Source organism: Nicrophorus vespilloides, unplaced genomic scaffold (assembly GCF_001412225.1).
Source record: "Nicrophorus vespilloides isolate i.1.1-1 unplaced genomic scaffold, Nicve_v1.0, whole genome shotgun sequence".
In the NCBI taxonomy this organism is placed as follows: domain Eukaryota; kingdom Metazoa; phylum Arthropoda; class Insecta; order Coleoptera; family Silphidae; genus Nicrophorus; species Nicrophorus vespilloides.
The window spans coordinates 27,477-52,070 of NW_017097252.1; the positions used below are offsets into that span (position 1 = coordinate 27,477).

At 32.5% G+C, this 24,594-nt stretch overlaps 5 protein-coding genes across 7 annotated transcripts; all 5 read left to right on the plus strand.

Moving 5' to 3' along the window:
- The first annotated feature begins 10,196 nt into the window (after positions 1-10,196).
- LOC108559562 (armadillo repeat-containing protein 8-like) lies at positions 10,197-13,126 on the plus strand. 2 transcript variants are annotated; one of them, XM_017916883.1, is made up of 7 exons: positions 10,197-10,445; positions 10,502-11,244; positions 11,300-11,539; positions 11,593-11,813; positions 11,869-12,275; positions 12,337-12,611; positions 13,051-13,126. In XM_017916883.1, exons 1-7 carry the CDS (start codon positions 10,410-10,412, stop codon positions 13,085-13,087), a joined length of 1,959 nt encoding a protein of 652 aa, XP_017772372.1. In that variant the 5' UTR covers positions 10,197-10,409; the 3' UTR covers positions 13,088-13,126. The 2 variants fall into 2 exon arrangements, with proteins under 2 accessions (XP_017772372.1, XP_017772373.1); XM_017916884.1 differs by lacking the exon at positions 13,051-13,126 and adding an exon at positions 12,723-12,841 and having other exon boundaries at positions 10,198-10,445.
- Positions 13,127-14,180: 1,054 nt separating this feature from the next.
- Positions 14,181-15,608, plus strand: LOC108559564 (islet cell autoantigen 1). Its single transcript, XM_017916886.1, has one exon. It carries the CDS (start codon positions 14,371-14,373, stop codon positions 15,538-15,540), a length of 1,170 nt encoding a protein of 389 aa, XP_017772375.1. The 5' UTR covers positions 14,181-14,370; the 3' UTR covers positions 15,541-15,608.
- Positions 15,609-15,897: 289 nt separating this feature from the next.
- Positions 15,898-19,721, plus strand: LOC108559566 (zinc finger CCCH domain-containing protein 18). Of its 2 annotated transcripts, none has more exons than XM_017916891.1 (8): positions 15,898-16,395; positions 16,700-17,314; positions 17,373-17,906; positions 17,963-18,236; positions 18,305-18,634; positions 18,751-19,019; positions 19,085-19,300; positions 19,379-19,721. In XM_017916891.1, the coding sequence occupies exons 2-8, from the start codon at positions 16,711-16,713 to the stop codon at positions 19,675-19,677; spliced, it is 2,526 nt and encodes an 841-aa protein (XP_017772380.1). In that variant the 5' UTR covers positions 15,898-16,395; positions 16,700-16,710; the 3' UTR covers positions 19,678-19,721. The 2 variants fall into 2 exon arrangements, with proteins under 2 accessions (XP_017772380.1, XP_017772379.1); XM_017916890.1 differs by having other exon boundaries at positions 15,898-16,058.
- Positions 19,722-20,082: 361 nt separating this feature from the next.
- LOC108559559 (probable methyltransferase BTM2 homolog) lies at positions 20,083-21,127 on the plus strand. Its single transcript, XM_017916881.1, has one exon. It carries the CDS (start codon positions 20,210-20,212, stop codon positions 21,125-21,127), a length of 918 nt encoding a protein of 305 aa, XP_017772370.1. The 5' UTR covers positions 20,083-20,209.
- Positions 21,128-21,228: 101 nt separating this feature from the next.
- On the plus strand, positions 21,229-24,473 carry LOC108559567 (cell division cycle protein 27 homolog). The gene is made up of 5 exons (XM_017916892.1): positions 21,229-21,439; positions 21,553-21,628; positions 21,688-21,835; positions 21,895-22,447; positions 22,616-24,473. Exons 1-5 carry the CDS (start codon positions 21,416-21,418, stop codon positions 24,275-24,277), a joined length of 2,463 nt encoding a protein of 820 aa, XP_017772381.1. The 5' UTR covers positions 21,229-21,415; the 3' UTR covers positions 24,278-24,473.
- Positions 24,474-24,594: the final 121 nt, after the last annotated feature.

Consider the following 24,594-nt stretch of genomic DNA (forward strand, 5'->3'; position numbering starts at 1 on the left):
AATTAAAAGCAAATAATATCATTGATTTGCACTTAAATCTCATAATTAATTCAAGTTCTTAATATCATTCGTTCCAATTACATTTCTTCATTAATTGTTTATTTTTTAAGATGTCAAGATCCAATTTATGTAGGTTAATGCAGTGAGAATAAATTTTCGATTCACCCAAAATAAAATATGTTCGATCAGAATTAATCCGTAATATATGTGGATCAATTAAAACAGGTTTTATTTTTATTTAATCTGATCATTTTGGCTGCCCTTAATTGCGACTCAAAGAAAAATCCTCATTTATTAAGTAAGCATTTAACACTGTTTTATGTACAGAGAAATATAGCGAATCAACGTTACATTTCTTTTTCTTGCTGATGTGAACAAACGACTTTGAAATGTTGGAAATAATACTTGGTTTAATTAGCATAGTCATGAAATTTGCGTATGTTGAATTGTACATCCTCAAATTGATTTACTCTGTTTCATACAAATAATATTGATGCAATGAAATAATAAAAAATTGTTTGATAAGAAGTGTTTAGATTTGGAGTTTTCACTGATTTTGTGATAATTGATTTTGACAAACTATTACAAAAAATGTCTTAAAATTTTATAAAAAATATTTGTGTCTGAGAATTGTGGTGTTATTTGTTCAAAAAAGTGATATTAACAAAGAACCAAATAAAAGACTAGTAAAATTTTGTGTAAATAATAAAATAAATAAAAAACTGGAAGCAAATATATTCAATTAAATAACAAATATTATCAATATTTTGTATGAGACATTGAACTTTGATGTAATAATTACTGATAGTTAAAAAAAAAGATACAAAAGTACTAATTATATTTCCAATTAGAAAACAATGTAATTAAAATAAGTCAACATTTTCAATTTAATTGTAGTTTTTTAAATTTACATTTTATGTTTTTCACAATAAAAATATTCACATATTTGGAATCCCTGCAAACGGTGAAAGCCATATATTCACGCTGTTTGCAAAAATTCAAGTACAACTCCTCCAAATATGACTTAGTGACGTTCGAAGACTGGAAAAAAGAAGAAATGTACGTCTTCTATACGTGTTGCAATTTGTATTCCGTAAACATTTTTTTAAGGATCTAAGTAAAATTCATAAAATGTATGGAGAATCCACCTGTTGTAAAACCAAATTGATTACAGTAATATTTCAATCACATATTAATTAAATATAATTTTTAACAAATATTTTGATTGATATTTTAAAGAATATTTTATTAATTAGTTAATATATTTATTTTTCATCATAATATAATATAAATTTATTGTTTTATACAAATGTATTTCCTATTAACAGTTCATTATGATTGATTCTAACGTGTACATTTTGACAGTCATATTTTACTAATGTCATGAACGTCATGATTTTTATGACAGTTTGCATTATTTCAATATGTTTTAAGATTCATGGAGATCTTTTTTTTCCAAAAATGTGTATTTCAAAAAATTTGATACACAGATTACATTTATTTCTTATTATACAAATTATCAATTTTGACATATTGATTCTGACGTATACATTTTGACATTTTCACAGTTACATTTTTGATAATATCATAAACGTCATTATTATTAGAAGTTTATGACAGATATTTAACATCATAATTGTATAGAATTTCAATAATTTACCACGCATAAATGAAAGTCTTTTTAATTATTCGTTGTAATTCATACATTTTGTATTGATATTAATTTCTTCTTATACAAAAATAATTATAATTGATTGTAAAGTATAAATTTTGACAATTGTTTTGTAATATCATGAGAAGTTTGTGACAGTTATTTAATTCTATTTGATACACAGATTACATTTATTTCTTATTATACAAATTATCAATTTTGACATATTGATTCGGACGTATACATTTTGACATTTAAATTTTGACATATTGACAGTTATATTTTTGATAATATCATAAACGTCATTATTATTACCGCATTTATGACAGTTATTTAATATTACAATTGAATACAATTTTAAACGCAAAAAAAGAGAATTATACATTATTTCTAGATATTTATTTCTTCTTGTACAAATTCATTACAATGAATTGAGACGTTTAAATTTTGACATATTGACAGTTATATTTTTATAATATCACAAACGTCATTATTATTAGAAGTTTATGACAGATATTTGACATAATTCTTGTATAGAATTTCAATAATTTATAACGCATAAAAGAAATTTTTTTTTAATTATTCGTTGTAATTCATACATTTTGTATTGATATTAATTTCTTCTTATAAAAAAATAATTATAATTGATTGTGACGTATAAATGTTAACAATAGTTTTGTAATGTCATGACAAGTTTGTGACAGTTATTTAACATCAAAATTGTATAAAATTTCAACAATTGATAACGCATAAAAACAGTTTTTTTTTAATTATTTTTGATAATTCATACATTTTTTTTATAGATATTTATTTCTTATTATAAAAAAATAATTATAATTGATTGTGACGTATAAATTTTGACATTTTTTTTTCTAATGTTAATGACAGTTATCTAATATCTGCATTATATCAATAAATGCAAAACGCTATTATAATTTATAACGCAGTAAATTGTATATAATTTTAGAGATGTTTATGAAATTGCTTTGTTATCAGAATGAGGTAAGGATAAATATAAATTTGACATGTTTGCAGATCCTTGGGAATGATTGGATTTTGGAAAAAAGTATCAATAATTTATAGCGCAGTTAAAAAAAAACATAGCCTTCTCGATGTTTGAAGTTCTGCTTTTACAATCATAAAACATAATTATGTGCACTGAGATTTAACAAGGATTAACGTCATTTAATTAAACGACGTTCTGTTGTTTCAGCAGCCGCAATCCACGTGAACTTGATTTTCTGAAACAACAAACAAACAAAAAAAAATGTCAGTCTCGTTGATATATGGTATAATTGTGTTTAGAGTACGTCTCGAGACAGGGTGACACATGTAGGGGAGGCCATGCAAATTATAGGCCAAGGCGCTTGATCTCATTTCACTCCGTCTACGAATGCTACAACTAAGTAAACCGTACTTTAATAATAAAAAAAAACAATATGAAATAATTATGATGATGATGCTGTCTGTTTACCGCAAATTAACGTCTGATGTGTTACGCATCACAATTTTATTGAGGCTTGTCAAGTAAGTAAATCTTATATACAATTATTGTATTACCACACGTTTCTCTCACCTTCAGCAGTTTGTTTCCACCAAATTGCGGTGATAAGATAAAACCACCTGCATCGTTAACGATGGGGAAACCCGTCGAAACGCAGACGAAGAATTCCACACTCAAAAGAAAATAAAACATATTAAGTATATTAGCTAATCGTTCTGTTAATTTGGAAATAAAACAATAATAGAATAATGTAAAAGAATGGATAATTGCTTTTCGATGCAGTTGCATAACGCCGTCAGGATGATATGAAAAGGTAAATATTATTCGCATCCAAGACCACCGGATATATTTATTGGTACTAAATCTCGGTGTTTGTTTCTATGTTTGCATAAGTTTTAAATGATTACGCGTTCGTGTTTTTTTTTTGCTGCAATACGTGAATAATACTGATGTGTTGTTGCGTTTCGTACACCGAATCATCATGAAAAATGGAAAATATGGAGACGAATGTTGAGTGCGACATTCCTGTTCTCACCGGATCAAACTGGACCAATTGTACGTTTATCTTCGATGAACAACGAATAAAAGTATAATGGGTCTCTACTGTTGTTATGGCATGTTCATTAATGCCCTAAATTTAGAACGTTTTATGCTGAAAATATTTCATTCTATTTGAATTGTTTTGCACAGACGATTTCCAATTAATTGTTATATTTACATGGAATTTATTGGGTATTAATAAATGATAATTAATCTCGCGGATAACGCAAATATTGTATTCCATTTGTATCCTAATTTGTAATAGTTTTCATACATATTTTCTACCTCATACAAAATTTCATAATTAGCTTTTATCTTGATCAGATTTGATTTTTTTTGACAATTATTTTTGGTAACTAAAATAATATTTTTTTACTTGCAAAACTCAACATTATTATCTAAATATTCAATTATAAGTGTTAATTGTAATTAGTTTAAATTTACAAAAGAAGTTTCCGAAAATGTATGCCAATATCTTAAATATTTGCTATTCAATTGATGTTTAATATGAATAATAAAAAATTGTTATTTTCAATTTCTTTCCTAATTTCCATTTTTTTTTTATATTTTTTAATCACCAAACATTCATATTTCAATTGAAATTGAACACATTGTTTTATAATATATTATATTTGAGAATTTAACATGTTTTCTTCAAAACTATATAATTAATATCAAATAATAATATTTGAAGAAACTCTTAAATTAATTATTTCATTAACAAATAAATAATTAGAAAAATTAATCGAAATATTTAACTTGATTTTTTGAATTTTCATTTTCTTAATTTTAGTTAATTTAACTTATAAAATAATACTTTATATATCTACAAAAATTACCGTATTTTTTCATAAAACTGAATCAAATTTTAAGTTGACTTTTCTATGTAAAAAAGTACCGGTAACAAATTAAAACTATTACATTGATTTCAATAATTATATGAATACCAAGAAGAGTTTTACAACATAAAAAATTAAAATATACTAAATTAATTGTATCCTCTAATTAAGATAATCAAAACACTTATTATACATTTTTATCTAATTGACTACATTTAATCATTCTAAAAATCAAATCGAATAATAATACATTCGATACATTAGACAATGTTTTCAAAGAAATCGTTCTATTTCTATGGAATTTATTGAGAATTAATAATCAGTAATCTCACTTTCCCATTCTCACAATTTGTCTACAATTTTGTAAAACAAAATCTTTTCATATTGAGAAGAAAATATTAAATTATAATTATAGAATTAAAATTTAAGTTATTTTATCAAAATATACACATTACAATAAATAATATTGTACATTTAACTTATTAGGTAAATTAATTAATAGAAAATATTATCTTGATGGTGCAAATCTCAACATTATGAAAGTTAATTTAAATGATCTTTGATAACGAAGCTTCGATATAACAAAGTCCACAATTGTACTAAAAAAAAGTTAGTTCTTGGAAAGAAGTCACCAGGAAATTCGTAAATAAAGTTTGACGTAGAATATTATTATATTATTTCGAAAATATCGATGTTAGAAATTTATTGAATACAAGAAATGATGATTTTTCAGTGGAAAATTTAGAAAATAAAGACAATATTAAAGAAATTCCTGCCAAAATGTTAACAACCAAATATTTAAATAATATTGAAAACGTTTTATTCTTTAGTATACATTATCCTGTTTTTGGAAGAAATGTTATTATTCAATATCTCCGTATGGGCAATTATTAAATGTAGAGCAACAAGACCTACGATTTTATTTTTAAAAAGCTTCTGGTCGCAGTATTTTTACCTCTGAAAACGAAGTTTCTCTTAACAAAGATGCTATTCGTTAATACGATATACCTGTATAATCATTTTTCTACATATTTCATTCTTTTTGTAGCTTTTCTACTTGCGACTTATAAGATAACACTAGTACATATTAATAATGCATCATCCATAAATCCACATCCACTAATGCTTGTTATGTTCACCTTTACGATTATTGACGTCTTACTGAATCTGTGCATACATTTACTATTATTTTTCAATATCAGTTTCCAGAAATTCCCTGTTTTCTGTGTTTCCATTAAATTAACACTGCAAGTGTAAATTCTGTATAAACGCATCTTTCCAATGGAAATAAACTGAATACTTTTTGGAAAAAAATCTATAAATACTTTCTTTATTGATTAAACAGAAACAATTTCAATAATTTACCGAATTTATATATGAATTACATTAACTTTTTATTGAATTGAAATTTTTATTATAAATATACATTATTTGCATTGAAATAAAATGCTTCAATTTTTATAAAATGGGAAACTTCAAGAAATGAAATATTGTAATTTTGTCATAATAAATTGATTTAATTTTCAATAACATTTTTTTTAAATTTTCTTTTATACGAATCATCTTTTTAATAGAAACACTGCAATTTCATATTTGGTTTGGTGCAGAAAAATAACAACTAAGAAATCAAAAAGTTAATGACATATGTCATTAATTTTTGTATTAAGGTGGCAATTAGAAAAGAAAACTCTTCAATGTAATCTATGAAATATAACTGTCAATTCTATAATTTATACACAAATTTGTAAAACAAAAAATCTACTTGAATTTTTAATGAAATTTTCGGTATCATTTTTTATATTTTATGTTTTTAATAGAAGCACTGCAATGTCATATTCATACTTGGTGGAAGCATTTGATCTTAAAGGTATCATTAATTTAATTATATCTTTAAACTTGATTTAATAAAAACTAAGATATTTTGACATATGTCATTAATTAGTATGTTAAGTTGGTCATTTATGCAAACAAGAAGCAAGAAAAGCTTTTCAAAAATGAATGAATTGTTAATAAATATTGTAAATTTTATGAAACAGATATATTAATTAACGATTCAATTAATTTAAACTGCATAACGAATCGTACATCCCATGTCAAAATATTGTTTTCAAGTAATTGATTAATTGAATAATTGCCCACATAAACAGTTTAAATTAATCGAAATGTTTTGCGGTTTGAAAACAGTGACCAAAACCATTTCCATTCATTACTCCGCAAGTATACAATGTATATAAGTATATATTTTTGTTAAATTTTGCATAGGTAATTTCCTGCCAACGATTGGGAACCATGCAAAATAAACAAACCAAGTGGTGTTCGACCTTGTACCACTTGCGAGAAGCAATTCGAAGCATTTCGGATTCACGAATTTGCACTATTTGAAATTTACAATCAGTCGACGTATTCGTTTTTGGAATCATCCTTCTTCAACCTAGCCAAAGTTACAAGGATTTTTTTTAGCAAAAGTCATGGGCCTCATATTAAACTCAACGCAAAAAAAAATGTGCAACTTTTTTGTTATTTACTTCTTCGTTTGCCAATTACATGTAATTGAATGTCAAACTGAGTAAACCATTCATTTTCATCCTTATTAATTATAGGATTATTCTCTTCCAATTTACCAATGACGTGCTGTAACTTAAATAAAGTGTCTATTATAGTTGGCGTGCGATAAACAACAATTCGAACGCAATTAAAGTCTCAAAAAATATCTTTCATTTAAATAATAATTATATCACTTTGCTTCACCTTGTTCAGATTTCAAGCGAATCTGAGACAAATATGTGGAAAATTATTTATTTGTTTAATAGTAATAAGAGTTGAAATGAAAACAAACAATGATAAAATAATATAAACAAGAGTTTTGCAACAACAATGTCGATTTTCGTTGCATAAGATTGTTAAAAAACAATTATTTACATACTGCCAAAGGACGTGCCAATGTCCCTCGTCACTTCTGATCCGAATGTGTAATGCATTTTTTGTGCATAACAATCAATCGCGATGAACGATTTATTAAGAAAATATGATACGTTGAAAAACAACTTAACGAAATGTAAACATATTAAAAAAATGTACTTAGACCGATTATCATAGCCAATAAATATATTATCTATGGAGTAAATAGTACACGCAACATGTATTCAAGTATTTTTGTTTATAAACCAGTATTTCAATAAATATAAACTTCAAGAAACTCAATTGAAAATAATAAACAAAACCATACAATATTACCTCACACAGTGCGGGTTATTCCAATATCCCGAACTATTAGAAACCGGACTAATTAAATAATTAAATAAGAAAAAAAAAGAGACTTAAATAAAACAATGTATAAAATGTGTACTAAACTTTTAGAATTTATTGTCACTTTGTTGGAGTAAAGTTTAGTTTATTTTGAAATTATTAAATCGGACTAATCGAAACCGTACTATTCGATGTATTGCTGTGTTTTATCTATGTAGTATTTAATAAATAAGTATTCATGCTTGTATCCAATATGAAGCAAGAATTTATTGTTATCGAGATGAGAATACCAATTAAGGAATGTCGCAAACGGCGATTGTTATAAATCTTGACTTGATTATTCGCCGTATGCAAAATAGTTTGCAACTGTGGGTATCCAAAATTGCGACATTTACATGTGTGGTATTGGACGTGGCCCAGTGTGGAATATGTTCAAAGCAGTTCATGGTAGTTCATTTCTTTAACCCCATTTTTATTCAATCTAAATTGTTTATTTCTTTAAACAATTATTTATTAAACAAAACGTACAAATATTTATTAGTACGGTATTCCCCGACTTACGAAATGGTTCCGTTCCAAAGGGCTGTTCGTAAGTCAAATTTGTTTGTAAGTCGGCTTAACAATTAGTTCCGTTCCAACGGGTTCTTCGTAAGTCAAATTTGTTCGTAAGTCGGCTTACTAATTAGTTCCGTTCCAAAGGGTTCTTCCTAAAACGGCTTACGAACTAGTTCCTTTCCAAAGGGTTGAACGTAAGTCGAATTTGTTCGTAAGTCGGTTTACAAATTAGTTCCGTTCCAAGGGTTGTTCGCAAGTCGGCTTACGAACTAGTTCCGTTCCAAAGGGTTGTTCGTAGTCGAATTTGTTCATAAGTCGGTTTACAAATTAGTTCCGTTCCAAGGGTTGTTCGCAAATTGGCTTACGAACTAGTTCCGTTCCAAAGGGTTGTTCGTAAGTCCAATTTATTCGTAAGTCGGGGGAATTTTAAAAATATACTTATCTTACTACACTTTATCATGGTTTTTACTTTCATATATGTTAAATTCCGTATTACTGACTGCATAAATTTAAAAAATACATAAAAAATAAACAAAATACTTACAAATACTTTTTAATGTAGACATCACAATTATTTAATAAAAAACGACAAAAAAAAAACAAATGCAACAAAACAAATAGTTATTTTAAAACAATATTAAATTAGTTTATTTAAATCATAAAAGCATCCTCTTTTTAGCGCAGTATTAAGGTTGTCATAGGTCTTAGACACAACAAGAATAAGTTAATAATAAAAGGTAAAGGATTTGTAGATGAATTAAGAAGCGGTACAGAATTGTAATTCAACTATATTTTGTGGGCCCCAAAATGTCTCGTGGATCCTTGCCAGTCTTATCCGTTAGGCACAGTCTACGAACAGTCATTTTTTAGCAAATAATTCAATTATTATTTTTTTAGTTCCTATGTTGATATAGAATTTACTATTAATTTTCTCAAACCTTTTAATGTGTTAAAAAATAAATAAAATGCAATTATAATACTTTGTTTCTTTAAATATTTATTTATTTATCTAAACGAATAAATGAATAATCAATAACAATCTTTATTGCAACAGTAAAATAGAAACAAAATTAAACATTTTTATTCACAACTATAATAATAATAAAACAAAGAAGATTAATTGCGGCAAATGTCTATTGTCTATAGAGTTTTCTGGCTACGAACAAATATTTTATTGCATTTAATTAATTACAAAGTAATTTTCAAAGAAAGTTAAATTTGTAGACTTAAATCACAAAATCTCCGGATCTTACAACTCTGCTCCATGCACTCAATTCTACTAAAACACGAAATTCTTCGTTTAAATCTGCACAATCAATAACTAAAAATTCCTAAATTTAACAGGATGGAGGCTGGTTAGATGAGTACAAAATATATTCCAAAGTGAAGACAAGTTTACAATAAGTAAAATAATTTTTAATAAATATATTAATTACTTATTTACTGACAATTTTCTAACTTTTCTTAAAGTTTCTAATTTGTTTAACAAGTGCAATTGTAAGAGTAAGTTGATTTCTATGTTTAATGACTACTTAGGACTTATTAAAAATCTAATTTTTAAATAATGTGCCTTCTTAGAATGTTTAATTACAAAATAGGACCATGGGCCTTAAATTATAAAGACTTTTAACATTAGCTATTTGTCCAGGTTAATATAGGGTATACTTATTAATATTAAATGAGATATTTAAAAAAAATAAATAAAAAATAAATATCTTAAATTTGTTATACAACCAATCTTGCATCACAAATTGTAGCAGTGGTACTAAAATGCTTTTTGTGTAAACTTTTTTTCTTTAAACATTGTTACTTATCTTTGATATGAGTATAAATGTTCAGATTAAATTTAATTTTGTTTTGTATGATTCATAAATGGTGTGTATGTATGTAACAATTGTTGTTTAGGGCAGGTTGATGTTACGTGTGGTTACGTTATATTCAAATGTCAAGAATGTCATGTCTGCTGTCAGTCACAAGATTTTTTTAAGTTAATTTTAAATATTAGAAAGATTAAGTTACGCTTGGAGATAGCTTTAAACAACTGTTTATTTATTGCCCTTTGTTCGTGTATATAATGATAGATACAATGTATCCATTTATGGCATTCATGGTAAACGGTGTCCGCATAACCTAAAAATGTAGAGTGATTTTTAAATATTTTTCCAGAATGTTGAAAGTTCACGCTCTTACATCGACGACCTGTACTCTTTGGATTCGGAGAAATGTCTGTCGTCGATAATATGCATAAAGAACTCCGTGATTGGTTCCAACAGACAGAAGGAAAGTGTTATAGCACAAGGCATCGTACCAAGACTTCTGCAGCTGTTGGAGAACCAGCACATGACAAGTTCTGTGAGATTCGAGGCAGCTGTCACAATTGGATCACTTGCTAAAGGAACATATGACCACATTGAACTCCTAATAGATTCAGGCACAGTTCCACTATTATTGAACATCATTGAAGAAAATGATTCAAGATTGGTGGATGCATGTTTGTGTTGTCTTCGCACTCTGTCACATCATGACACTAGACCATCACTTTACACAGAGAAGCAGTTGAAGAAACTGCTGGAATTTGCAGGTCCCACAGACAGTCTTTTAAGGCAGTCTTGTGTTGCCAGTATTTTGACTTCTGCTTGCAAAAGCCCCAATGAACAAAACGCTCTATGCACTGTGGGTGCTCCCAGAATATTGGCAAGTCTGATTAGTGTTGAGCATGTGGCTGTGAGACTACCAGTACTCACCTGTCTTGCAGCCATGTGCTACAACAACAGAGTAACTTCAGAACAAATCGCAAATACCACTTACCAAGATCTTAAAATTCCATGTCATCTAGTGGAATTTGTGAATCGAGATAAACCAGTGGAAATACAGCTGGAAGCAGCCAAATGCCTGACAAACTTATACAGGTCAGAGAGAGACATTCATATTTTACATTACATTCAATATTAATAATAATTTTAGGGCTGACGCGATTTCTTCGAAAAATACAATAATTTTGTATAAAACTTTGCCCTGTCTTGTAAGATTATGCCAGATTGAACATTCAGAGAGTCAGAGGGCTATGGCAGCAGATACTTTAGCTTATTTGACTGAAGTTGATAGTGAGTTGCAGCAAACAGCTGCAATCAGTAATCAATTGGTGGCCGCTATTGCTGACCTTTTGAACTGCCAAAGCGTCGCAGCGCGACAGGCTGCGTTCAGGTAATTCAATAGTATTACGAATCTTTTTGTTAATAATTTAATGGATTGTTCAGAGCATTTGCATCGCTTGGCGCAAACGATGAGGATATCAGGAAAAGGATTATAGAGACGCACAAATTGATGGAACGCGTTGTGGATGGTTTGGGTGATCAAGAGGAAGCGGTTCGACTGGCGACACTACGATGTCTCCATTCTTTGAGTCGATCTGTACAACAGTTGCGTACAACCTTCCAAGACCACTCAGTGTGGAAACCTCTCATGACTTTATTAACAGGTGAAGAGAATGCGATTGTAATAACATTGCAATTATTGTCTTGTTTTACACGCAGGTTCTCCACCAGCTGAACTTTTAACTGTAGCTTCATCATCCCTCTGCAATCTATTGCTTGAATTCTCTCCAGCCAAAGAGCCAATGATTCAGTTAGGTGTTGTTCAGTTTCTCGCTGCTTTGACTACTCGCCCGGAGGCGGCGTTACGTTTGAACGGGATTTGGGCTCTGATGAATTTAGCTTTTCAAACGGAGCAGCGCGTCAAGTCCCAAATTTTAACTGCTCTAGGCACAGATCAAATCTTCCGGTTACTTGCCGACTCTGATGTTGAAGTATTAATGAAGACACTGGGACTCTTGAGGAATCTGGTATCTCCTCGAGAGCACACAGACAATATGATGGTATTACATGGTCCCCAGGTTATGCAAGCTGTCGTTTTAGTATTGGAAGGTCCACACAGTCCGCAGGTATACGCTACTATAAAAAATGCATTTCTGATGTTTGAATGAACTTTTTTTTTGTGATCAGGTAAAGGAACAAGCTCTGTGTATTCTCGTAAATATAGCGGATGGGGAACGCGCGAGGGACCATATTATGGAGAACGAGGATGTCCTAAAGAAGTTAAGGGATTACATGACGCATCCCGCTCCCGTTTTGCAGACAGCCGCAATTTATTGCATAGGCAATTTGGTGCGAAAGGGCGAATCCGGTTCGAACGAACGTCAGATCAAACTTCGGGATATGGGCGTGTTGAGTATTCTTCAGCAATTGGTATCAACGGCGGACGGTGGATTAAGCGACAGGTAACGTTGTAAATTAGTTGCACGAAACCGCACTAATGCAGAATAACAAATATTAATTGAAACGTACTCTGGATGATTGGAAATTTATTGATTTTTTGTGTAATATTTTAGGAAAGGATTACGAATTATTTTGAACATCCAGTAAATAAAAGAAGCGGGTCGGATTGAATGAATACTCTTTAATATTCTTACAAATATTTTCTATTTCAGATGCATTTTGCTACGTCTTATTATTTTTTTTTGTAAATATTATTTATACTTGATTAATATATATATTAAAACAATGAAACTAAATAAAAAAAAAGAAACAAAAGAAACGAAAAGAAAAAAAAAACATGTTAATAATAAAAAGAACGTGACAATTCGTGACGTAAGAACGAAACTTCGTCTGGATCTTTTAGTTACCTTTTTAGTTAAATACTTTTCTAATCTGTTTCAGAGTGAACGCAGCTATGACCCAGTTTACAGATCTGTGAATAACATAAAATACTATTATTTTTTTATTTAATAAACCAATCTTTAAAAAAATTATAAATAATATATATATATATGTGATGTGTAGACTGAATATGCTAATAGATAGTATTTATTGTTGTCAATATTTCTTTAAGTAATAAAATCTATTCTTATTTTACTTTTACATACGTAATAGATATGTAATAAACTTCATTATTTATCTTTTATTTAAACATTATTATGTATTGTATGTTTACATTTTTTTTTCAGTTTTCATAAAAATCATGCATTACAGAACTATACGAAAACTTAACAAATTTCACAAGGTATTTATATATAGGTAAGTACTTATTTTGACTAATCTTAACTACAATCTTATTTGTTGCAATTTTCTGGAAAATAGACTAGAAGACAATGTGTTATACACATACAGCAATACCTCTCATAATGCGGATTAACTATACTCTGTTTAAAGCCTCTTTTTTGTACTGTTTATTTTTATGCGGTTTTGTGCAGGATATTGAAGGAACCAATAATATGCACTATGATTGATGCATTTTGAATCATCTGTATAAAATGATACTTTTATCTTCAAATAATTGAAAACAAATGTAGTTTTTGAGTAAAGGCAGGATATGTTTGTAATGAATGAATATAAGTAGCTTCTAATATTTTCAGTTATAATCAGCTTATGTACATAACAAAGGAAGCTCAAACTTCCTGGCAAGATAAAGAATCGCTTTACTTATAGTATATCCAAATATCGTTTATGCAAATTATATAACAATGGTTATACTTAAGTGGTCAATATACTACTGTAGATCTTATTTGCAATGAACAAATATTTATATCATTGACATCTAAATTTATAATGTAAACATAATATTTTATTTAAAATTAACGTGACCAATAAAAATGTGAATAAATGTATACTATTATCTAGATGTAAATATTCAATATGTACAGTAATTATGCAGGAGAACTAGCTTTAACATAAAGAGATTTAAATATTTTAGATTAGATATTTATAATAAAATATAGAATTGTGCATTTGAACTAATAAGTTGGGTAATGTCCTGTAGGTAGGGAAAAACATGAATCCACCCACGCAGGAATCGGTCGATGATAACGTACTGTACACACAAGAATTCTGTAGTTCAGAGTATTCTCTGAATTGCGCGCTGAAAGCAACCGCAAGTGACGTAAACAGAGACGTAAGGCAAGCAAAGTTGATTACGTTGACTATTTTATTTATTATGCTTTCAAGTTTATTTTAATTTGGGATTAAAAACAAACAAACAAAATGAAGACCATGCAACAGTATTGGGTTACGAAGAAATCTGTTTCGCGAAAATTCGGTGGCAAAGAAGACGAATGTATAATCTCATCGGACGCAGAGCTGGACGCTAAATTGGAACTCTTTCGTTCCATCTCCGAGAGCTGCATACACCTGCAGAAGGTTATAGACATCTACCAGGAACGTCTGTGTTGCCTGGCCCAGGAGGAAAACGCGCTCGGCAGATACCTGAAAGAATGCGGAAAGAACGAGAAGAATTCCACAGCTGCTCAAATCATGTCAGTTAGTGGGAAAGCCCTTGCCTACTCAGGTCATCAACGTCTGACAATCAGACCACCCCTTGTCCGATTGCACCATGAAGTGGAGACTTTCAGAGGAAGGGCTGTCTCAGATACACGTGTCACTGTTCTTGAGATGGAGAAGGCCAGAACAGAGTATAGGGCAGCCCTGAGTTGGATGAAATCTGCCTCCTCCCAATTGGATCCAGATACTGGGTATGGTCTAGAAAAATTTAGAAAAGCTCAAGCTTATGTGAGATCCACGAAAGTAAGATTCGACAGACTGATGTTGGCTTGCTTGCAAAAGGTTGATTTACTAGCAGCAGCTAGATGCAACATGTTTTCACATGCACTGATTGGCTACCAAGACACAATTTCCATATATTCAGAGAAACTGTTCCAAAGCTTTGATCTTGCTATAACCAAATTATCCCAGCAAAGTGCCAGCCTAGCTGAAGCCACCACAATTGGAGAAGATGATAAAGACAAGAACACTTTCTTCAATGCTGAATACACAGATGATAAGCCAACTGGGGAAGTAGAGAAATCACCAAAGCAGGAAGATGATGATGAAAATGTGAGCGACTTGTTGGGTGAAAGCTTTTTTAATATAAATACAGAACAGACTACTGAGGAGAGTACAAATGAATCTGAACTGTCTGGCTTGAACTGGCCAATGAGTACAACGACCAGTGATTTTATACAACAAAATTTTATGCCTTCTCAGTTACTTCAAGCAGATTTTGATCCTGCTATGATTAAAGAGAATGATAAGGAGGACTCTGAAATGCCAAAGAAAGATGATAAGAAACTATCACAGATGAATTGGTTGAGTTTGTTTGCTGAACTGGATCCACTTGCTCAAGATGAAAGTGCAACAAGTGGAGATCGAGCTTAAATTAAATTACATTTTGTAAGGGGGCTTGCAAATGAAAAGTATTATTATTAATCTCTTGGTTTTATGTATGCTAGTCAAAAAAAAAAAATATATATATCAATATCTAAATTGTATGCACCAAATATTAATTCTAAGTACAATTGTGTATTCTTTTCTATTATTGAATATATAATTATCAACAATATAATGTGCACATTATTATAATGAGTCGATATTTATTATACTTTATGGATTCATTAGGAAAGAAATTATAATTTAATGTAATTACAGGTTTACTTCTTTTATTTTCTCGTTTTGTTGTTGTGGCAATATGTAAGTAAATTTGTATCTCGATATGTATATGCTGAAATGCGAGCAGTATACATTTTTACCGGCATCAGTGGCCATCTTGTTTGGGCTGTTGTCAGAAAAATCAATGTATACGAGTTATCAAATAATTTGGAATTATTTGAAGCAAATAGTTTGAAGAACTAGGCTCTGTGTATTGAAGTTCAGCTGGAGAATATAATACTGGCAAGGTAAGGAACAAGTCTGTGCAAAGTACAGTGATATTTTAAAACACTTCTTTCCAACTTCAAAGCATTCAACCAATTGTGTTTGCATTATGTTGTAACCAAGTTATTAGTTGAAAACATGCAGTATGTAACAAAAGTTATGAGTAACAGTTCTCAAGTCCGCGAATCTAAAGACTTTTCAGTAGTTTTGTGTTCCGTGTAAAATCCTCAGTCATGATAAAACCAAACCAAAAAGTTATTAGTTAAATCAAAAGAAAACATGTATTTTGTGAAGAGACGAGATGATGCTTGTACAACAAAGTGTTTTTATGGTAATGATGGAGATGGCTGCTATTGCCAGGTAAGATAACACAATAAACCAACGGAGTCAGAACATACTACCATATATATACATATATATATACTATAAATATAGAAAGATAACGTAAAATGATATATATTTGAATTGTGCTATTTATTTTAAGCATTTTAATGTGTTATTGATTAATATATTATATTTCAAAATCAATCATACAAATGACTTTCCAATTAATCAATACCTAATAAATGTGATTTATTTTCCATTTATTTAATATTGAAAGTCATTTGTAATCATTCAAAAATACACTTTCATAAATTCTATATAATCTCTATGCTCTCTTCAGCTTTTACCAATATGGACTCAGATAGGGAAGCTTCATCTGGCAATGAAAGTGATTCGGACAGAATCAAAGATGGACCTAAGAGCCCTGGTAGCTCTCGTTCCATTAGTCAAGCATCATCACATGGTGATGCAGCTTCCTACAATAGTGAATCACCACAATCTCCAGATAGCAGACCAAATTCAAGTAATAGCAGAAGGCAGTCAGCTCAATCTCCAGACAACAGACCAGACTCCCCAGTTAGCAGACCTCAATCACAAAACTCATCAGTGCACAGTGCTGGAAACAACCGTTCAAGATCACAATCTCCACACAGTGAAGGTCCTAGATCACCTTCACCTTATTCATCAGAATCACCAACCGCATTGAGAAATGGATCTAAGAGATCACCATCACATAGTAGCAGAAGCAGCAGTAATTCTCCAGACAGGATGAGTGAAGTTTCAAATAAAAGTGAATCTTCTCGAGGTTCCAGAAAAGCCAGAAAAGATGCTAATTTAGAAGATGGAAATTCTTCTGACTCCAGTTTATCCAGTATGGATTCTGGTAGGAGGAAACAAAAAAGATTTTCTAAGGCTCCAGATACACAAGATACTCAGGCAGAAGAGATATCAGATGGTAAATTAATATGGCATTTTTTTGTTATATTTGAGTACTAATAGTTGTTTTTTTTTAGGTGATATGGAACTTGACAATGATAAAGATTCAGTAGAATTGAAAAAAGCGACTGAATCAAATATTACCCATGACGCAGATGATCTATCAGACGTTTCCGACTTGGATGAATCTATAGGAGGTGATTCAGATAAAGAAGATGCTTTGTTATCTCCCAAGGATACAGATTATTCTCCAAAGCGAGTGGAGAAATCTCATAGGACTGAAGAAGGCGAAGAACAATTGGATTTTGAAGCAGAAGACGGCGAATGTGCTGAAGCTGAAGTAGTGAAAGACAAGGAGGATAAATCCTCGGAGGTTTCGCATCAGAAAGTATCAATTGAGATTAGCGATACAGAGGAGAAAAAGGTATCTAAGAAAGATGACAAGGAAGAACTAGAAGAAGGTGAAGAATTGGAAGAAGGAGAGGTCTCTGATGAAGATGAGGTAAGACCGGAAGAAACGGAACCTAGGCCAGTATGTCGTTTCTTTTCACGAGGTCAATGTACTTGGGGCGCAAGTTGTAGATTTTTACATCCTGGTGTTACAGATAAAGGTAGTACATTTATTTCATAATTCAACAGCCTTATTCTACATGTGTATTGCTTACAGGAAATTATACGATGTTTGAAATGATCAGACCTGTCGTACCAGGCGAGTTTGGCAGAGAAGATCGGGCTGCTTATAGCGGAAGACCAGATCCTCCGGCTGTGGAATCCGCATGGGAACGAGGATTACGTACAGCTAAGGAAATGTTGAGAAAATCTATCAAACGAAAAGAGCAAGATATTGATTTCGAAGAGAAGAAAATGAATCTTAGTTTAGCTCAAGAGGAATTTGATAAGGAAAATGGTTATTACCCAAGGGCACCCTCTCCTGAACCCAGGTAAATAATTTTGTTGTTATTGGTAGTTGTAAAATATTTAAATCATTTGTTGTTTTTTTAAAATTTAGATACACACGCCATCCTGTACCTGCAGATTACCAAGTACCAAGGGCGTCAACGGACGAGTACTTTGGCAGGAGACAAGTTATTTACGAAACAGAATACCCACCACGTGACCGTGCGAGGCCGACGTTTAGGGAGATGCCTCCATCTCATAGACCGCATCCGGATTACCGTTTTGAAGAGGAGGTTCCGAAACAGAGAAGACCTAAACGGGAAGTAATCGTTCAGCGAACAGTCGAAGAAAGACCGGCACGTGCCGATGACTGGTCTGATCCATGGATGCGATCGAAATCACCAGGGCTGAAAAAAGGAGCTACCGTTGGTGGTGTAGGAGGGTAAGTCGTTACTGTTCCCAAAAGTTCCAAATCTACCTCTAACTGTACATAATCCTATTCCTAAACAAACCGAAGAAACGAATTGTCGTTAATGTGGTAGTTTATACTTGCTTCAGGAAGAGGTCGTACAGTTCAGGTTCTAGTTATTCGTCAAGTAGCTCATCGCGAAGTTCATCTAGGTCTAGCAGGAGTTCCTATCGTTCAAGATCAAGATCGCCACGCCATCACAGGAGTAGAGCTGTTAGAGGTGCTGCTGGAGGTGGCAGCAGTGCACGTGGAAGACACGCTGTTTCTCCGACATTAATAGTATCCGAAAGAAAAGCGGCAAATGAACGTGCCGCTTTAATGAATCCTCCTGCGCCTAGAAAGAAGGCCGTATCACCTGGTTAGTACTACAACTTAATACGTATTTTTCGCAATACTTATATTAATTTCTATCTATCACATTAGGTATGATGAGGGTAGGAGCTCAGAACCCACCAGCACCTTCAACGAAAGTGGATGGAAGAAGAAAACTGGCCGCAGCACTGGCCAGGGTTAAAACCCGCAGGAAATCTTCTCGTTCTTCATCCGGTAGTAGCTCCGGTTCCAGTTCTAGTGATACTGATTCATCTTCGAGCAGTTCATCTTCAAGAGATAACAGTCCACCGAACAGAAGGGCAGGAGGTAGAGTTATTGTTTCAAGTGGTCACTCGATCCATAAGTTATTTGGATACATTGATTAATAATTGTGTTAACTTGCAGGTGTTGATTTAGCGTTAGCTATAAAAACGAAGGAGCTGGATGCCTTCAAAGGAAATTCAGAAAAAAGACCTATAAAATTGACTTTGAAAAATTCAGCTGGACGAAAACCGGACGCTGGAAATAGCAGTAAAACGACAGAGCCTAGTTCCAACAACATAAAGAAGAGGATGGCATCATCACCGCCACCAGGGGACAAAAGTAAGAAAGGGGCCGGAGCTAGTTCCAGACGCGAAGAATTATTGAAGCAGCTAAAAGCAGTCGAGGATGCCATTGCTAAGAAGAGATCAAAAGTTAACTAATTATAGCTTTCTATAATTTAAACGTACTTTATACTAAGCATTACAAGTAATCTTTCTCAAACGATTTTTAGTAATCCAGTGTTTTCTATACATAGATGTAGATATAAATAATATATGTTACATTTCAGTGGATCTATTTATATTAGATATTAAAGTGAAACATTAACTTTGTAATTTAAAATATAGGAATAAATTTTTTTATCATACATATTAAGAGCGTATGTATGTGTTGCGGTATATATCAAATATATTTGGATTTGTTTATTATCATTTTTGTGGCGTGATTTGATCTCTTAAATCATTTCAAAAATAAAAACGATTTTTTTATTAAACATACAATTATTACAAACCCTACACTTTACTCCCAAGTAAAATAAACTTAAATAAAAATTCTGCCATTTTGCTAAATTTCCTAACTGCAACGCTAAAGAGAAGATGAAAATACTGGTCTTCAATATTAGGTTATGTAATCTAACCTAAAAAGTCTGAATTAAGATATTCCATTAGTATTAAGAATAAGAAACTGATCGGGATGGCAAGTACGGAGCATTTGAAGTTATCTACGTTCATCAAAGATGTGCATAAGCGGTTACGAGAAGATTCAAAGAGTATTGGTCCGGAGGCAGCTTGGAAAAAGCATTGCGAGGATGCAACCACACTTAATCAATATGCAGATTCCATGAAGGAGTTAGCAACGATCCATTGGAAACAGAATGAAGACAAGGAAAAGTCCAAAGCTTTCTCTAGGATAAGCTGGATTTACAAGCAGGCTGTGGGGTATTTCAGGGAAGGCGGTTTGGATTATCAAAGGGATCGCGAAAAAAGTATATCAATAATATTAAATATTGATGGTAGTGTATATAAAGACTTTGAAAATGAAAGACAATTAAAATTACTAGACGTTGGAAGTTGCTACAATCCATTTCAACAATTTGATGAGTTCGACGTCCTTGCCATAGACATTGCACCAGCAAATGATAACGTTAAAAAATGCGACTTTTTAAACATTGATATTGTTGATGGCAGTGATATTAATACAACCGTTGATACTGTGATAAGCCTGAAAAATGAATCATTTGCAGTCGTGGTATTTAGTTTGCTTTTGGAATATCTACCTTCTGCAGAGCAGAGGCTTTGTTGTTGCCAAAACGCTTATGATCTTTTAATACCAGAAGGTATATTAATTATTATAACACCGGACGCTAAACATGTTGGAGCTAACGCCAAGTACATGAAGTCCTGGAGGTTTGTGTTAGCAAAAATGGGATTTAGTCGAATTAAATACGAAAAGTTAACGTATTTACATTGTATGGTCTTCAGGAAGAGTGTAAATCCAGCTGTTGCCCAGAGATGGGCTAAAATGAATGAAGACAAAAATGTTTATGATTCCATTAATATACCACAAGATTTCAATAACCATAAGTCTGCAGATGACGTGTTACATGCATAGATGATTATGTATGTTAATAATAAAAGTTTAATTTAAAATTTTGTACTGTTATTTTATTTGTATGCTGGTATCGTAGGTCCCTGTAATTCTGGGTTGAACTATTGTATATTAAACACAAAATGGCCGATGTATCAGTCAGTTGTCAAAAGTTCATGAAAGTTTGTATTTTAAGAGGCTCGTAATTAATCAATACTCTGCATGTAATAATCCTAATACCTCACGAAAAACATAGTATCTAAGAGTAATGTTATTGCATAAATGAATAAATAAGTTATACTACATATAAAAATGATTGTGCAAGAACCAGTCCAGGTAAATAAAAATAATTTCTAATTTTTAAGTGCATATAAATAATGGATTTTCTTCAAAAAACCATTATAACTGTTAACTGAATTTTCTATATATAAATATGTGCATGTTTTTAGGCTGCTATATGGCATTGTTTGAATCATTATGACTTTAGTGATGCCATTTTCCTCTCTGAAAGATTGTATGCTGAAGGTATTGTATTCAATTTGTTATTTTTTTTCCCATTATTCTAATATTTCATATTGTTTTAGTTAAAACTGATGATAGTTTATTTCTCCTTGCAACCACATACTACAGGAGTGGGCAAATTGACCATGCCTACTATATTTTAAAAGATAAATCTACAATGTCTTCACAATGTCGTTATCTTCTAAGCAGCTGTGCCTTTGAAATGCAGAAGTAATATTTAAAGAAAAACTACTTTAAATTCTAAATTATAAATATAATAATTATTTTAGATATGCAGAAGCAGAGATGGCACTGACAGACACCTTGGTTATAAAGAGCACCAATTTTGAGGAAATTATAGAGGAGTATGAGGATCAAGCATCTTTTGCACTGCTACTGCTTGCGAAGATATCAGCGAAAACTGGTCGACGGCAGCAGGCTATAGATGCTTACAAACGTGCACTGAAGATAAATCCTTTCTTGTGGAGCTGCTTTGAGAGTATGTGCAACATGGGCGAGAAGCCAAATGCGAGCACGTATTTTCAATTGAGCGAACTGGAAAACCTGAACCAATGCCATGGTAAAAATTTAAGTAACATTGAGAGCGTGGTGCTGACCTGCAACCAAACTAATACCCCAATTCAGGAGAATCAAGCGTACATCACAACACCTCAGCAGATATTCAGCAACACGTATGCACCCGTCAACAATATCAATCCCACGAAAATTTGCACACCAGAGGATAGTCCCTTAGCTAACCCATTATGTCTCTCAGGATTTAGTATGCTGCCTTCGAGCCGCATCAAACTACCACGCTTTAAGATGATAGACTCATTAAATACAGTAAGTAAATCAATTTATAATTTTATTTTTATACCTGATCTTAATTAAATATAATCCAATTTATTGAAAAGTAGTACAACCAATGAAATAGACATATTTATGTGATCAGTATTCAAATGTCAAAGATTTTGTATAAAATATTAAATTGATCTTTTTTTGATTGTTTAGACTAGTCCGGCAACGACTCCTTCGTTTGGGCATATAGTGGATGACTTTATGAGTACACCAAATATACATTCACAGCCAAACTTTGTGGAGGTGACCGAGCAAAAGTCATTTACGAAGAAGATGCGATCTCACGTTGGTAATTTGCTGGTTAGGAAGGAGGCGATTCTTCAAAACAGTAAACCTGTATTTAGTCAAACAGGTAATGTGAACAATACGATACCGATGACGCCGAGTACACCTGCCACGGTATCGTCAGGGCCGAACGTGCGGCGGAGTTCCAGGCTGTTCAGCAACAGTTACTCGGTGAAGGAAAACAACAAATCGCCAAACAGGAATAAGTTCGCAACGCCGAAATCGCCGTCGCGCAAAACGAAGCAGCGTTTGGCCAAGTGTAGTCTGAACGACTTCAACAGTTACATGGATTTAAATACCAAAAACCGATTGAAGAAAGAGAAATCAGAGACGGTCACATCGGCCGAGTTAAAAACCAATAGTGCAATAACAAATCTAAGTGCCAATAGTAATAGTAATGCGACGCAGTTACAGAAACAGAGTGCGGAAGGTTTGATGTGTCTGCTGAGGGACATGGGACAGGCGTATCTTCACATGTCTCAGTACAACTGCAAGTTGGCTATCGAGGAATTGAATCAGTTGCCGCCTCATCAGTTCCAAACAACTTGGGTGTACAGCATGCTGGGTTTGGCGTACTTCGAAATGACTGATTACGAGAACGCGGTTAAACATTTTTCGGAGATTCGAAGTCGTGAACCTTACAGAATTAAGCACATGGATATATACTCGACGTCGCTCTGGCATCTGCAGAAAGAGGTTACGCTCTCCGCTTTGGCGCAGGATCTCCTGCAGCTGAACAAGAACTCTGCAGTTACATGGATCGTAAGCGGTAACTGCTTCTCGTTGCATAAGGAGCACGACACGGCTATCAAATTTCTGCATAGAGCGGTGCAAGTGGACCCTACGTTACCCTATGCATACACCCTGTTGGGCCACGAGTACATAACTACTGAAGAGCTGGATAAAGCGATGAGCTGCTACAGAAACGCCATTCGTCTGGATCCGCGTCACTACAACGCCTGGTTCGGTATAGGCACGATCTACTCGAAACAAGAACGTTATCATTTAGCTGAAATCAATTACAATAAGGCGCTCTCGATTAATCCACACAGTTCGGTAATTCTGTGCCACATCGGTGTGGTGCAGCACTCGCTGAAGAAGATTGAGAAAGCTCTCAGCACGTTAAATTCGGCTATCGCGAAGGAATCGAAAAATCCGTTGTGCAAGTTCCACAGGGCGTCGATCTACTTTGCAATCGGCGGTCACACGGAAGCCCTCAAAGAGTTAGAAGAATTAAAAGACATCGTTCCCAAAGAATCCCTAGTGTATTATTTAACAGGAAAGGTCCATAAGAAATTAGGCAATACGGATCTGGCGCTCATGCACTTCAGCTGGGCCACGGACCTGGATCCTAAAGGCGCGAGCGGTCAAATCAAGGAGGCGTTCGATCCGTCGATCGGAAGAACGGCGGCGGATACAGACTCCCCAGCCTCTCCGCCCGTAGAGGAGTATCCCTCAGAGGGCAACTCCGTGCATCACGACAATACCGCCTTCAGCGCACTACAAGAAGACAGTGATGACAGTCTTTAATCGCAGCATGTATAGTGATGACAGTCTTTAGTCACAGTGTATTTATGATCATTGTGCGTGTTCCCGGTGTACATGTTGATGAAGATCGTGATCCCATTGTCCTCCTTCTCCACCACTCTCCCAGCTATTCTCACCAACCCATGTGTTACAGTTGTTAGAGCCTTTTATAATTTTTATTATATATTTTTTATTTCCATTTGTATTACTTTTCTTTTTAATATACACCAATCTTTTTTTTTTTGCCCAAAAAAATCCATGTTACTTATATTTCCAGAGTAGTCTGCGATTGAATGAATCGGAAGGGCGAAGATAACAGC